Here is a 16548-nt window from a genome sequence, read left to right on the forward strand (position 1 = left end):
CAATGAGGTATCGGGTATCTTAAGTCACGTTACTCTGCTCCCAAATAGAGACTTGACGGCACGCAAGCCGGATGCGGCACTCGAGTCCTTTTGATCCGGCCCACAAAAGAATATTGATACAATCGACTGCTGGTTACGTTTCAGTAGGATTTTCACTACACATTTAGCACTTTAACTTTTACTGTTGACAATGCCCAATTTACGAATTCAATTGCAAATGGAAAATTAGATTACAAAAATACAGAGTGTGTTTCAAAATTACTTAGAAAAATGTGTGCACTTTTCGAGAAACATGCAGAGCAATTTGCGAAGGACAGCCTGACTGCGTTGCTAATATGCAGAGCAATTTAGTCGTATAACAGTATATCGACTCAAAATTAATTTAAACTATTATAGATATCCGCGTATGTTTGTTGATGAGACTTTGAGGTTTTGGAAACATACCCTAAGCATGCTTGACTGATGATGTTAGTTTTTTTATTCGATAGGAACGTCCTGGCCGAATAGTTAGATGAAAAGATGAGTTAACTAGTCACAATTGAACCAAAACAAATCCAGATGAGCTTCGCTAGGTAGTTCCAGAAAGTAATTATTTTATGTGAATTTTGGGGACGAGCTGACGATAGCCGATGATTCTTTCGATGGATGAGCACAGGTCTTAGGATTCCTATTCTGCGCTTGGTGACATTGCAGGAAACAACAATGCTGTGATTGAGGGAAAATCCCAAAACGTTCTGTGTAAAGCTTCTTCAAATGTACCTAACTTCCTTAGTGTACAGTAGAGGTAAGGGTCTTTCAAGAAGTTTTGTCCCCCTCCTTTTTCTTAAGTGGTTCTACAACTTCGAGAGGTCTTGGCCTGCCATTTCTAGCATTTCTTGACTTGATTTTATCCATATCCGGATAGTCAGTCTTGCGTTGTCCGCGTTTGTCTAACAGTGCGTAATTATTAGGCTGTGTTTAATGGAAATTCGTTAATGGGAAGCAGTCTTCACTTGCTCTCTCCAACTTACCTGAGCGTGACACGCTTCTTAATCCTATGCCCCAGATCGGAGAATCCGCGCTGCATTGGTGGACGTTTCTGCTGCAACGGTTGCTCCTCGAACGTTTTCGCTATCGGTGAATTCGGTTCCGAAAATTGTTTATCTACTAAAATAGGCTTTGGCTGGTGGGGAAGAAAAACAAAAGGGCATTAAATGTCACTCACGATCGAATCGCGTCAATCGAATCCGGCACTTACTTTCAACGAACCACTAGAACTAGTTTTCACAGTAGTGATAACAGCCGCTGCACCACCGCCTTTCGGTGGCAATGATGGAAGGTTTGGATTGTTGGAATGTGATGTGTCAGGATGTAGTGGAAGTGATAAAAGACGCATCCGATCCTGCATGTATAAATCTATAAATGAATCTACCTTTGTCTCTATGTCGTCAACCTGCGAGTTTTTCGGTGAAATAAGAGAAGATATTTAAGCATAAAAATAGAGAAAATGTGATTTAGGAATGCGGCCCCCACTTACTTGTCTTTCAATTTTCACTACACGCGAAGCTAAACTAATTTTCGATGCATACACATCTTTTGATTTCGATCCTTGCTTGCCAAGAATTTGGTCTAACCTGGAGATGGGCAAAAACGGCACACACACACGGCACGGTCGGCCATTTGCAGTGGAAGGGAGTAGAAGAAAATGCTGCATTAGATATTACTTTTCTGCTGCAACTGTGCAACTCGATGCACACCAACTGCGGTACAGTAGGGCGATATTAGTATCATAGTGGTGGTGGTGGTGCAAGTGCATCTCATTTCACTGAATGCAGTGTTGAATTGCACAAGGTAAGGGGATGTTTTAGATTATTTTAGTCAACAATAAACACATGCCAGTAGAGCGAAAAACGGAACGTAAACAACGAAATCGCGACACGAAAAGGATGCAAAACAAATTACCAGCGCCGAGCAGCTTGAGCACTTCAAGCTATCGACAGCGTTTGGTGACGGTTTAGAGCGAATAGCCCCACGGCGAATTCGATAAGGTTCGTGCTGCAATCCAATTTACATTCCACCCGTATTCGAATAGCGAGTAGCGTTTAGATATCGTCTGCAGCGGATGGATGTAATTCGGCAGGGAATCGAGCGGGGAATCGATTGAAATCGAGTGTGATGGAAACTGGAGCGCGCTATCGGAAAAGAGCACAGTGACATTTCGGCGACGAGCGTGTTCCAAAGGAACAATGCAGCAGCAGCAGCCATCACTGACAAGATGCACCAAACGCTGAATAAAACATCACTGTCATTTAGCGTGAACAGCGAACAGTAGCAGCAGCAGCGACGGATGGCAACCATTTCGCTGCTGTACCATGATTGATTTGGTGGAAATGTACTTTTATCACGAAACCTTCTCAAAATATGAAATGATTCTAGTTTTCTGTCTTGGCGGGGGGAGAAACGAACAATTTCACACTGCAGCGGATTGAATGGCGTGATGGCATGCTGCAGCATAGAAAAACGGTTTGAAAACTTTCGGCCGTGTTTGTTGCCCTGGTTCTTTGTTTTGCAGCCTTTCGTGCGCTGCCTTGTCGTCCGTTTGCCACTATCCTTGGCTTTCAAGGGTTAAAGGGGTTGTTTTTTATTATTTATAAACAAAAAAGCAATAAGCAATACACAAGGTAAAAGAACGGCAAAGTACACAAATTGAAAAGCAGATAGCAGATAGAATGCAGAAGCTTTACAGTGAACAATCATTATGCATTATTAGGGGGCGTCACGGGGTTAAATAAGCAAGCAAAAGTGACGCCATAATTTTCTACTACATGCAACATACACACACACACATAGCTACACACGTACACTAAAACAGGCATGCCAAAAACTAAATGTGTGCGATAAATACAAAAGGTGAGCTGTTTTTTGGGAAAGGCTATAGGAAAGCAGATGAAAAGTCACTAAATGAAAAGCCTAAGGGGACAACTTGAATGCCAAATGAGCAACGATAAAATGAGAAAAACTAACTGTCGGGAAACTAAAGCAATCAAGCGTTTCGGGATAATAATTACAACAGTGAAAAGCTTCCGGTTTGTTTGGTTTGCCTTTAAACATGTGTTGATTGCTTAGCATGAGATTAGTTTTCTGTTTTTATTTACAACAGTTTACAGAAGGTTTAAATTTTTTGTATTGTGGAATGACTTTTTGGGAATTTTTTTCGATTGCCCTACAAAAAACAAAACGCTATTGAAAGGCTATAATCATCCAGTTCCGATGGTAGCCGGAACAGTGCTTAACTACTTCGGTGAAAGCCTGTCTTAACAGCAGCTATAGGCGATAGACTAACGGAGAGAGAAATAGTTTCTAAAATGGCGTCAATCATGATAGAAATTTTTGTGACCCCTTGACCAGGACGAGGGATATCTAATTTAGCTTTTTGACATTACTTGCACGAACTTCAGCAGTCGAACGAAAAGCTGTTTTTATGTAGAATAATTTTCCTAGAACAAGCAGCTAAACGGTGTTCGTGTTTTGTGCCATCCCCGTAAACGGCGCACCATTATCAAAATGAGTCCAAAAAGACTGTATTTACAGGGAAAGTTTAATTAAATCGCATTGCAGTGCCAGCGATGATGAAGTTGCAGGTGAGTTGATAAAAGGTGGCCTAGTTTATTACTTCGCCTCGGAAAAGTTTGCCTCCCCGGGGCGTGTGTCGTTCCATGGTTCCGGGCACCCTCTGGAAGTCTTTCCATTTTAAGCAAACATTCTTAGGTTGGTGAAAAATAAGGGCAAAAAAGGTGATCACAATGGAGGTTGACCACATCAAAACCGGGACACAGATCTTGTGATGTTTTAACCCAACACGAACGTACATTAATCCGATTAGATTTCGCTTTTCCGTCACCGGTGGTGTGTGTGAGTTTGTCTAAGCGACAAAAGTTGGTGTGGCATCAACTCACCCCATCAGGCTTCACCATCGTATTGGTTTGTGGTGTTTGTTTAGTAATGTTATCCCATTACAGGGGAATTCCAAAGCTGTGTGTGAGAGAGAGAGAGAGTGGGCTACTTTGCAGCACCGGACAAAGGCTATCTTTCACTGAGGTGACAGTTTGTAGTTCGGTAAGCCGGCGACTTATCATGCGTGGGTAATGGTTCGTGTAATCACTAGCTTGTTGCACACGGATGCAATGCAAGCTGGGTTCGGGTTTTGCGGCGTGTGCGACAACAAGTCAATGCACTGTACTAATGCTCGGTACTTGAGGTTTAATGCAAGGGCTTTTGTAAGGTGAACTTTCTACCATACAGGAACATAAATATTGCCTCAATCTAGGGGTGGTCTACGGTGAAACTACACAACAACATGCATGAAGCAGCTTATTTGCAGCAGACAGCAGGCAAGCAGCGAGTAGGTCTCGGGGTGACAGGTTTGTTTGAAGTTTTTGTTGTTTTGTAAACGACGAGTGAGATAGGAAACGGATGAATGGAAAGGAGTAAATGCTCTACAGTAAACAGTTTACATCAACGAGAAGAGATTAGGTGGAAGGTGCGGGATTCCTGTGCCAGAAGAGCCAGGACCAGGCTAAGTACGCCATTACACGTTCCGGCAAATGGGGAGTCATTGCAATCGGTTCATGCAATGGCCGGCAAAGGGATGCAGCAGTTTTATGATGGATGGTCGTTCGCAAGTGCCTTCGTAGCTGTGTGTTTAACGACTCTTAATGAGAACTGTCCTTTTCTTATCAGAGTTTCCTGCCAACTTCATCTTAATCATACAGTCTTTCAGAGTTCATAAAACAAGTGTCTCCATGTTTAAAAAAAAAACAGGTCGAGATATAGCAAGAATAAGATTAAGATTTGCTAGACTGTGTGTTATGTCGAGATTACCTATAGTTTTGCACGAGTAGACGCTTGTTATAGGTATAAAAAATCTTTCAAACTCCTGAATAAAAGTTTTATTTTTCTTTCTACTAATTCTCTTCTTCCTAACAGACGATATGAGATTTTTTAGACAATTGAAAATGTGTATAAGCATAAGTAATAATCAGTTGAGAAGCTTAGTATTTATTCTGACGCATAGATGGCGCCAGTATCCATAAGGTCAGATCCAGCTCTCAAAGGAAACGTTTTGAAATTTCACGGTTTGCTAGGTATATTTTTCTAAATGAAGCTACTATTATTATTGTAAAACTTAGAACAAATTCTAATTTGCTGAAAATTTACTTTGCAAACCAAACAATAGTTTCAGTTGTCTGGACTTGATCCCAGGGATTCCGGATCGCAGATTGCGAGAGAATATTCGCTGGAAATTAATTTTGAGCAAAACAAGAAAAATCGAAATTTTTTTTAGGTTAATCAAATGAGCCCTCAAAACTAGTATAAAAAAGTTAGAAGATCGTTAAAATGCTTAAGGACAACTGATTTATTTCTGATTTTATTCTCAGAGATAGGCTACAGTCTTACTCACCAAATTAATTTGAATTACTACTAGAATTATTCACAATAATAAATCTTAAAAGATATTTAAAATTGCTACCGTTGAGTAGCACCTTAAGCTATCCATTATTAATCCCTGCTGCTACGAAGACCCTTGCTCGGACGAGTTTCCACATTAAATACTGTGAGCTTGGCCTGTATGGCAGTCTACATGAAATAGAAAACTAAGCTCAAACTACATTAGCGAGTGCTGTACCAATAGGCCTCGTACACTGCTGGAAATAACTTCAGAAAAGCGGCACTACATCGATTCGAGATTCCCGCTTTGCCACACTTTCGTTCGGAGTATTTTATTTCCCTCCCCTTTTTTGATGGGGGAAACGGGGTTTACTGATATACAATCCGAAAAGCATGGAAGTCCTACTTCTTCCTCTACTAAGCTTTACTTGGCTGGGGGACCGTAGGCCGAAAAAAAGTTTCCGACAAGGGCAAAGGTACGAAACTATGCGCGTAAACCAAAGATGTTGATTTACTTGCAGAGCTGTCGCACAAATCGTAACGAAGGTGTTGTTATGCGTACGGCCGGCAGCAAGACGTTGAAGGGAAAAACGGGCAATTTGGCAACGAAATCGGACGCATAAAATTGGAGGGCCTGTTCCGGACGGATCAGACCTCTTACGGGACCGGAATATTGAACCGGGTGTTTGGGAGTGTGAGTGCATGTGTGTGTGAATGTTGGGGTGTTTTTGCGGCTGCTTATTTACAGTGGTGTGTAGGGATGGAGCGATACGAATGGGATGATGATTGCCCCATTCTGGGCTTTCATGTTTGTGTGTGTGTTTGATTGAGTGGACCTGGAATCGAGGACGGGTGCTTGACGTGTGGGTTGGGCGATCAGGTCGTGGGTGGGGTTTTTGTTGTTGCTGTTGTTGTTATTATTCATTTACTTGTTTGCACTACTAGCTGTCGTTTATTTTTATGTTTGATGATCTACTGAGGCACGGCTGCAACTAGCGCTTAACATAATTTCTGATGGCTGATTGTATATGTACAAGTGGTCAAGGTGGGGGCCGGCCACCACCAAAACCCCATTCCCGGCCAGCGATCGGTCAGCAGGTGCGAGAGCATTTGTCTACCAAATTGTCGGTCGGGCAGGCTACCAACTGCTTCTACGCCAAAAACGCTACTAGTGTTGCATTGTACGAGAACGAACAGGGAGAACGAACTGCCTCCGGTGTTTGATCCGGCGGAAAAACAAACAAAACGGCAGCACCGAACAAAACAAAAAAAAACTGTACAAACAACGGGCGGAAAGTCCAATCAACAAGTAGGATGTGTGTGTGTGTAGCTTGAAACGTCATTGATGATTTTTTGCAGTTGCTGTTGATTATGCTTTGAAAAAAGTCGGAGATACCCTCCGGGAGACCTCCAAATCCATTTGCAACGCCGTTACCTACAGGTTACCTGTTACACTTTACAAACACAAATATTGCTTTTCAAACACTGGTACTAGCTGGGTACTATGTATATATAGTTTTGATTAATTAATACAGAAAAATACATTTCACAATGATCCACACATCGAAAAGTAAACATCAAACATCGTATTTTCTTTATTGATTGGGGAATTGTACGGGGTTTTTTTTAAAGTTTCACTCAGTTTATGTCGCTCACTGGCGACGTATAATAGTTACAGTTTTGCATTGAGCAGGATTTAGTTGAAATAGTTTTTATGACAATCGAAAAGAAAAACACAAATATTTTTATGTTTGGATAAATACGACACACGGACAACCGCGCGCTACACACCGCAATGAGGATTGATGAGGGGGGAAGAAAAAAACAACGGCAAAATGAACAAATCAACACTTTCCAACACAACAAAATCACATCAATGACATTCAAAAAAAACTATCTGCTTGAAGGTAGTTGAATTTTGGAGGGCAAACAAAGAAACAACTGGGTTTCTGTTGGCTGTAAAAATAAAACAAACAAGAAAATAAAACCAAAATGAACCTAACCTAATAAACAACGAAACGAACGAGACGTACGGCACGTAATCGAAAAAAATCTATTCTAAAGAAACTGGCTGAGCGATAAGAAAAGAACATGATAAACACCACCAACAAACTGGCGAATTTGGCAACGGAAAAGCAAATCAATGAGCATACAAACATTCAAACGCTGCTGATACGCAAAAATAAGGTACGGGTTTAATATGCGTCTTTGATAAGTATATTTATATATTCGGTTTACGGAACAAATGGAGATAATACGGATACGGGCGGTTATAATTTTTGTACAAAATGTGAGCCCCGGAAACACGCAATCTTCAAAACAACGAAACATAACTGGCTAAGCGCATTAAAGGCTTTGATTTTTTTTAAAAAAAGGTTCACACAAAGTTAAAATATAAAAATGAGCCTAATAAAGTCTGGCCAATCTGGAAGCTGTTTAGCTGGATTTTATTATTTGAAATAAAAAAATGAAATAAAACGTGAAGGAATATATTTGACGAGGAATAAATCCTTTTGAACTGTAAAATATAAAGAAAGTCCTTGACATTTCATGACAGTTCATGGCAGCAGAGAAGAATATTGGAATGCATTATTATAGAAGAAAAAAAAAAGAAGAATCACACACAGGAGATGCTGAAGAAAATAATTGGTATGAGTGATGGGAATCGATACTCTAAATCGAGCGCATTCCCAATCCTTCACAACAGGCTCCAAACGGTGGCAGGCAATTCGATGCAACTTTACCGAAAGAATGCATAATGAGAAAGCATGGTATCTTAGCTTGAAGTTGAAGAAGCTCTTCCAATGAGAAGTGGAACAGATGGCAAATGTAGATACGATCCAGCATCGTACCAGGATCGTACGCACAGAGTAAAAAGGCCAAGGCAAAACGAAAAACAGGAATGTAAAATCAGAAGTAGCAGCTCGATTGGATGCTCGAGACAGAGAAAGACGAAGAGTGAGATCAACTCGCGTAAAGAAGATAGTAGAAGAAGAGCAAAAGAGTAAGAGAAAAATTCGCGAGCTAGAAAAAAATACTTGGAAAAGTAAAAACATAAAAAAACTGGGCCAGAACAACCGTCGAGAAAGAGAGATATTGAGAAAAGAAAACGAACCAAAAGAATCAAAAAGAAAACAATATTTAATTTGCAAAAATACACGGCAAAACTGAGGCCATCAGTAAATGGAGAGAAAACAAATGGGAAGAAAATCGGTATAGCAAATCGGAATAGAAAGTAGAGGTAGTTGGATGGAGTGCTCTCACCTAAACTGTAGGTTCCTGACGCGGGTCAGCAGATCCGCATGTCCCGAAGTGTACTGTTCCATTACATCTTTCACATCGTACGGTTTCTGTGCCTCGCGGAATTTTTTACGTGCCACGAAATACTTTAGCTAGTTTGAAGGAAGTCGCGCCGAAAAAAAACACGCGCGGCCAGCAGCAGGTGGAAGGAATAATGGTGTGTGTGTGTTGGTGTCGGTGTGGTTGGAGTAAGGACGTATCGTATTGATGATGTCGACATACACAACGGTGGGGGAAAGGAAAACGTGTGTGCGTGTGTGTGTGTGTGTTTGTTCATGTAGGTATGTGTGTGTGTGTGCATGCACACAAACAAGGATTGTGCGTGGTGTCATTGCAGTCGATATGGTGGGTTTCGGTTGAATTGAAGTGAGCACGGTCAGCCCAAAAGTATGCAATTTGTGTAACATGATTTCGTGATATGTAAACAATTTAATTACAAATTGAACAAAGGGGTTTTTTTTTACATATTTTCGTAAGATTTTTTAATGTGTAAAAGAGACGAGTTTGAACCACATTTGATACAAGTTGCGACAGCGTATTCGATTTAGTACATCGATAGGGGAAGGCAAAAAACAAACAAAGTGAAACAGAGAGTGTGTGAATAAGTGAGTGAGAGGGGAGAGAAAGAGAGAGAGAGAATAGAAGAGAGAGAGAGAGAGTGTCATGAGAATCTAATATACCTTTACAAGTTACAGGATACAGGTTACAGTATTGATAGAGTGCAAGCACGGTGAATTAGTACAGTTGAGTGGCACAAGTCGACATAAGTCGACATACGATGTTTTACACGATATTTATTTAGATTTTTTTACTTATTATTAGATATTTAACCCATCGTCATAAACTAAATTTAGATTTCTTTTAATACATTTTTTTTAATTCAAATTTAAAAATTTAAATTATTCAACTGAAATTTGAAATACAGTTATAAAACCTCATAATCAGAATTGGATTCTATTTAAAGTTTTGAACTTTCACCTTTTAAAAAGTATATAACATAAACGTTTTCGGCATGTGTCTTATTCGGCTATGAATATTCTGTGCGAAGAAAACAATTACAAATCGCAAACTTCAACCATTTTCCTTCCGCCGTAGAAATCAACTCAAACGATTCACGTAGCGTTCCAGGCGCTCCGCAGTTTGATGCAAAGGACCTGGACCTTCTACACCACAAAACACAAACCCAAAAATTTGGTTTGGGGTATAATTACAATCAAAAAGACAATCACCAACCACCATTCGGCTAATCGGTCCGGTTGTCCATCCTCATCGTCCTCGGGACGCTAGTAGATCCAAGCTAGACTTCTTGCCTTGGTTGGTTGGTTGCAGTACATATCGCTCACCCACCGAGCCACCGCCAGAAGTTTGTCCGTTTGCTGGGAAAGTTTGGTGTAATTTGTATTTACAGCACTGTTTACGCTACAGGGACAGGGACAGTTCCAACGAACCTTCCGGGCAGTTAGCAGGTAATGAAAGTAATAAGCGAACGAACATCTCCGGCTCTCGGTAGCATCATGGACCGGAAGATGTCCGTTTCGGTCTAGGGGATGAACACATCCCTCAAGATGGAGCTTTCAAGAAACCCCGGAAGTGGTTCACAAACACACACACACACAGCAAACATAGCTGAAACGGAAACGACTTGTTCGCTTGCTTGTTGCAATGATTTATACGCCAACAGACAAATATTTGTACGGTATAATTCCCTTCTTTTTTTTGCTGGCCTGCTCTCACTCACTCGCTAACCTCGATCGGTGATTTGAGCGCTATGTTTTCCCTCTGGCTCGGGGCGTTTTAGTTGCCCGTGCCCGAAAAGCGATTCCACCTTTCCGTGGTTTGTCTTTACACACTGTTTGGAAGCGCTTTAAAAGGTTGTACAGAGGGGTTGTGTTTTGTGTTTTGTGAAGCTTTTCTTTGCTCCCATCGGGACTGGGAAAGCAGTCGAAAGCACGGCTGGTATTCGCTCCGGCCGCCAGATGTTGGTCTTTGCATTCTGGTGCGAGTGTTTTGAACGCGAAACTACCGTCGCTTCTTCGTCCGAGCGGCCTCCAAATCTAGTTGGTCAATAATTCAGCGATACTTTGCTGCCAAACGGGGCAGCTTTTAAGTTTCATTTCCTGCTCGACGGGGTTAAACTCGCTCTGTGTGTGGGTAGAAAGAAGGCACCATTTTTCACATTTTATTTTACTCCCGCGTCACTGGCAATGCTTAGAAATCCAACGCCCGGGACGAACGAACTAGCGGGAAACGGATGTGAATACAAAAACAAAAAAGAATCAAACCCAGGCACCAACGGTCATAGTAGTTGCGCCACCCTGTTCGTCAGCGTAGTGGCAAATGGTGACCGGGTGCTTATTTGTTATGCGCATCAAAGTATCCGGTCTGGAAGCTATGAATAATTTACCGCCAGCACCAGGAAGCGTCCGGCCGGGCACTGTGGCACTAACCACTCACCCAGGATGGCCACAAAACCAGGGAAAGCAGGTGGTTGCAGAGCGGGCAAAAGTTTGGCCAAGATTTTTCCCAAGGAAGCTGAGTGGGAAGATTTTCCAGAGCGTTCCACCAAAACACTGTGTGTGTGTGTGTGTTGAATGGTGGTAAAAATATGGTTTTTTTACTCTCCCTCGATAAGCATTTGCAAAGAGAGCATCCGAATCGGTGGAACTATAAATGGTTATGAATCCGTGCATTTCCAACAATTTGGCTGCTTCTGCTAACTCTGCGGCTGGATGCCATTTTCTCTCCCACAAGGGAGCCACGGGTGGGAAATTAATTCAATTGCAGTATACCGTGTCCGGGACACTATTCGGGACAGTTGTGCCGGGCGTGTGCCCTAACAACCTTGTTTGCACTTTGCCTTCGCCGCACCGCCTGCGAGAAGGCCAAGGGATAATGGAAGTTTGTTTAATTTAAATCGAGTCGAGGAAAGTCGAGAGGAAGCAGGCTTTCGGGTACAATTTGTACCTTGTATTGGGCGGTTCGGTGTTGCTAGTGGTGGGTGGGTTGTGGGTGTTTAAATTGTTATTTACACTCCCCAAAGATTAATTCTTCCCGCAAGTTGGGGCTCTCGGTACGGTGGTGGATGTTGAGAATTGTTGGGTTGCGAAAGTTACGAAGCTCACGAAGGATGAGTGTGTGGAATATGAGTTGTGGGCTGTTGATAGAGATAATCTGCGGGAAGTACATCATCCTAATGGAATGAAACTATTAAAAATGAATTTCTTATCGATTATTTTTGGGGGAAATAGGCTGATGTACTGCAAGGAGGAGAGTCAGAATTTTAAGGACTTTTGCATAAAAAATTCCCTATTTTAGTTCGAATAATTTTTATTCTCTAACTCAGCTTAACATAGTGAACGGGGATAAAATGGACAATAAATATGTATGTATGGGGAAGGTCGATATGGGTCTATCTTAGCAAAGGGAACAGATCGTTACACCGTACAGGCGAGGCGTTTAGACAGTGGTTGGGTAGTTTGCATGTGTTGAGCTGGGCTTGAGTAGTCGGTTGATGCTACTGCGAAGAGATAGAAATCAGTGACGATACAAAACACGCACACACAGACACATAAACATTCAAGTAAAATAATATACACACATACATTAGGAAATAAAGGTACACACATAAAGAGCGAGAGAGTAACACGGTTTTACAGTAAGCGCAATCAAATACAGTCACACTGAGATAGCACGACACCGACAACAACATCGACAATCAATTGTATCAGCTAGAACACACCTAGTAGAAGAACGGGGAAAGAACTGAACATGTGGAAGAAGGGACGGTGGATGGTATGGTAGAATTTAAATAATCGATGTTATGACACATTGAATGCGGTGAATCAATTTTTATGATGCATGAACACATTGTTACGGATCGATGGAAGCTCGAGGAAAATTAAATTAAAACGTACACGGAATAAATCAAATTTGAACATGTGAAGGCGAGCAGACGAACCCGACGGATGTTTACGATTTTTGATCCAATTTTCCGTTGTTTTCACGTTGCTTGCACGAATTTAATCAACTTTAATTGCTGGTAAAGCCGCACTTACACACGTGCGCGTTTTATTGCAAGATACAGGTTGAGCAATAAGCATGCATATAGCAGAGAGGCATAATAAAACGTGCCGAAAACCTTCGGTGGTGACTATCAAGCTCAATCAAGTAGAGTGCACTTTTTTATGGTAGCCAAATGAGGGTTTCGTTTGCATTTGTGAAGCTCGTTTTGCAACAAACTTTTCTTTATGGCACGAGTCATTCGTGTTCGTTAATGTAATTAACGGCATGGGGCAGGCAAACTGAAGAGTAAATTATCCTTGCCCAAAATCGCCATGTAACGATCGCCAATCTTTTCAAATTTTCATCCATCGTTACCACGCTTTTCGTGGTTGCTTTATCGCGGTTAATGTCTCTCTCTCTCTCGCTAAGCCGTGCCCATTCCGGCCGATGGTTTGCTTACTTTACGAGGTCAAATTCATCCCCTTTGGTTTGTCGCTTACAGTTTTGGGGGCTTCGATTTTACGACCGTTACAATCAGAAAGGGATCGTGTGCCATTTTTCACAATTGTACAAGAAATGCTTAAGCCCCCACGAATCGCCACATCGATCGCGAGCGCAAAGATTAAACACCATAAAAGTGTAAGCAGTTTTCACACCGCACCCGATGGCCAGTTTGGATTTGTGGGACGGATTTATCGTTTTATGTTCGATTGGGTTGTTTGCGGCTGCTAGCTCGGTTTTGTCGGGCGTGTGTGATTTTTTATTATCAACCCAATGGTCATCGAAGCGTGAGATTTAGTGTGCAGGATTTTGTGTTTTATGCATTGTTGCGGTCGTTGAGCTGTGGTTTGTTTTGTTGGCGAGTTAAGGCCAAGTCTGTAATTTTTATGCTACATAAAACGAGCAAAAAAGCAGAAAGGATACATCACCGCACTGATTGGATCTGAAGTCGAGAGATTTGCTTTTTCGAGTAAAATAAAAATAAAGAAGCTATCGAACAGAAGGGACCGAAAACTTAACGCAGAAAAATAGTAAATCACATCACACTGCTCGCTTCAACACTCTTAACTTTGCAGGCATAATTTGTCTTACTGCTCGTGCATTTCGTGGCCACTCTTCAGCCAAGGTGCCATGAGTTTGATAATCGTGCGCAGAGCATATTTAATCTCGCAAAATGGTCTTTCTGTTTTCGGGGCTTGGAAACCACACCATTTATAATCCCATTTAAAGTCAAGCAAAAAACAGAAACACAGCCAAACCGAAATCAGCAAACGGCATCGTCCATCCACGGCCATGTATGGGTGTTATGAATAAATTTACACCATAAACACACCTTTTTTCCGGCCATTTTGACCTCGGGCGAGTGTCGGGCTGAGAGAACAATGTGCGTGAGTGAGAGCGAAAAAGGCAGGTCCATTGCTTGCTTTTGCTGGGTAGAAAGCAGACAGGGAAACTGACTACAACATGGTACATGGTGTGTAATTTTTCTGGCAATGGGATTTTTTCCCTGCGAAGCATCATGCTCATGAAAATGACCTACAATATTACGATTCAAATATTTAAAAGCAAGAGCCACCAGGCGTCTCCATCGTTCCGCATCGTGCAGAACCACCAGGCGTCTCCATCACAACGATCCAGTGAGACACCAGGCGTCTCCATGGTTGAACATTAAGTACTCTTGTTATTAATAAAAGTTTAAGAGTTTGTTTGGAATATATTTTTGATCGTTTGAGTACTAACAAATTTTAACAAAGATTTTTGGGGACTTTTTTCATGCTCCTAGGAAAAATACTTCAATGGATTGAAGTACCTTAAGCCGTCCTACCGACTATTGCCCGGTGCGATCCGTAGCCATCAAAGCTCGTTAAAGGCATCAGATACGTGATGATACGTGGAAATCAGGGGGAACTCGAGTGGAAACTCAAAGCCGGAAAGGCTAAAAGCTACAAAACCGAATTCCGGAGAAAAGAAAACCACACTCACTCACATCGACAATACACCGAAAGCATAAGAAGCATTGGGAAGAGTTTTGCGTAAAGAGTGCAATAAAGACAGAAAGAGAGTCAAAGGAAAAACAGGAAACTTAACGCAAAGCACTTCCCTACTTCATGATCGGATTGTGGCCGAGTAGGTATGGCAAAGGTTTTTTTTTCTGCTGTTCGTTGTGCATGGTTACTGTTTTTTGGCAGACAGCCATAAAATTGGTTGATTGAATTACATTCTCCCCAGGAGAATGTAGCAGCAGCATTTCGGCGCATTTTTCAATAATAAAAAAAAAACGCCTTGAGAAAGTACCGAACTGCCGGGAGCGGTGCTGTTCGGTTGGTTTATGACTTTGTTTCGTTTTTTCACCGCGGTGGCGTACGAACGAAAGCCGGGTTTTTATGGTTTAAAATGTTACACCGGGGTGAAAAAAAGCCAAAGAGGGAGAAAAGGAAATTTACAAGTTGATGATGAAAGCAGCCCCGGCACCGGAGCATGCAGGGCGTGTTGCAAAATTGGAAATCTGTTTGTTACCGTGCCTGCCTAATAGCTTCGGCGTGATACAATTGGAATCGAATTGAATTGATTTAATTATTGGCGGGAATAAATTCCATCAATTCCCCGTTCGAGCCCGTGGCACCCATAAATCACTTACAATCGTCTTTCAACCAAATCGCACAATGAGGTAAATCACAGCACGGAATGTTTACCAAGCGGATCACGAGGGTGGTTCCTGCTGAACGACCGGAGCGGTGGTTTGTTTTTGCAATGCTAAATATTTTAAGAGTGATTTAAGTATCGGGGCTTGCAGCAGCACCAGTGAGGCTATAATTTAAAAACCCACATAGATAATACTTTTTTAACAACCCGCGTTAATTGATGTACGTTCCGGCTGATTAGCTTTAAAGAGCGATTAATGTTGCGGAGGGTTAAAAGGATAACAAACACGCAGACACAGACGCACACCAATCCGCCAACCTCAGCGGCATCACTCATTAACCCTTTTAACCCGATCCATCGAGCAGACGGGGACCGAATCAGGGAGATCAAATGAATGAATGATGGACAATTTGCCGCTCGAACCGGGTAAAGTTGGTTCGTTCGCTTGTTTTATGTCGGCGATCGTTAAACCGTGCACAACATAAACGTAACAGCGTGTACGATAAGGTGACAGGAGGCGTGTCGTTAATCCACACTGTCGCCTTGTCTTAAAAACTCCCCACCCCGCGGGCCACTTTGACCGTACAGACCGTTTTAATGGTTTCAAATCTGCCTTTATGGCTTCACTTTGATGGTTCGTACAACGTTTTAACGTTGTGGCGATAATAGACGCACTCACAAAAAAGGGGCTATTTTTCTTTTCTCGTTGGTGTGCTGGACGGAGGAAGGAAAATCGTCCACGACCAGCATCAGCTCACATTCGATCGTTGTATGACGTTTTGAGACATTTTGTTCAAGGGCAAGTTTTAAGACGCGCGATCGAACTACTTCCCGTACAAGACTTAATCGTTGGGCTTGACTTTACCCATCTCGTCATTAAATTCACCAATCACAACGACCATATACTCAGCGATACAGAAAGCTAGCAATTCCGTCGTTCTGCCGTCGAGCGTCTCCCGTGTGCAATTTTGCGCTGGAAAGGATCTCATCCTAGCGGAAAATGAATCCAATTTCCAGCGAGTGAGTAGCAGAGCAGCGGGGAATTCGTTTTTGCTCCCTGAGTCAGCGCGAACTTCATACGGCTGGGGCTGGCTAAAGGTCGTTCCGGATAGTAGTTGATTATTGCGGAACATAAAGCCACCTGCGTACGAGACATCCAGCCCGATGTCTGTGGTC

General features: G+C 42.2%; 1 protein-coding gene across 8 annotated transcripts in view; it reads right to left on the bottom strand.

The window, feature by feature from the left end:
- LOC118509514 (potassium voltage-gated channel subfamily KQT member 1-like) overlaps positions 1–16548 on the bottom strand; it is a 240523-nt gene that overhangs the window by 23401 nt on the left and 200574 nt on the right. For all 8 annotated transcript variants that reach the window (XM_036050208.1, XM_036050209.1, XM_036050211.1 and 5 more), the window contains 3 exons: positions 1517–1613; positions 1238–1432; positions 1011–1162 (listed from right to left, as the gene is read on the bottom strand). In XM_036050208.1, coding sequence (XP_035906101.1) covers positions 1011–1162; positions 1238–1432; positions 1517–1613 — 444 coding nt within the window. The remainder of the gene's footprint in view (positions 1–1010; positions 1163–1237; positions 1433–1516; positions 1614–16548) is intronic.

This window comes from Anopheles stephensi, chromosome 3, assembly GCF_013141755.1.
Source record: "Anopheles stephensi strain Indian chromosome 3, UCI_ANSTEP_V1.0, whole genome shotgun sequence".
Classification (NCBI taxonomy): Eukaryota; Metazoa; Arthropoda; class Insecta; order Diptera; family Culicidae; genus Anopheles; species Anopheles stephensi.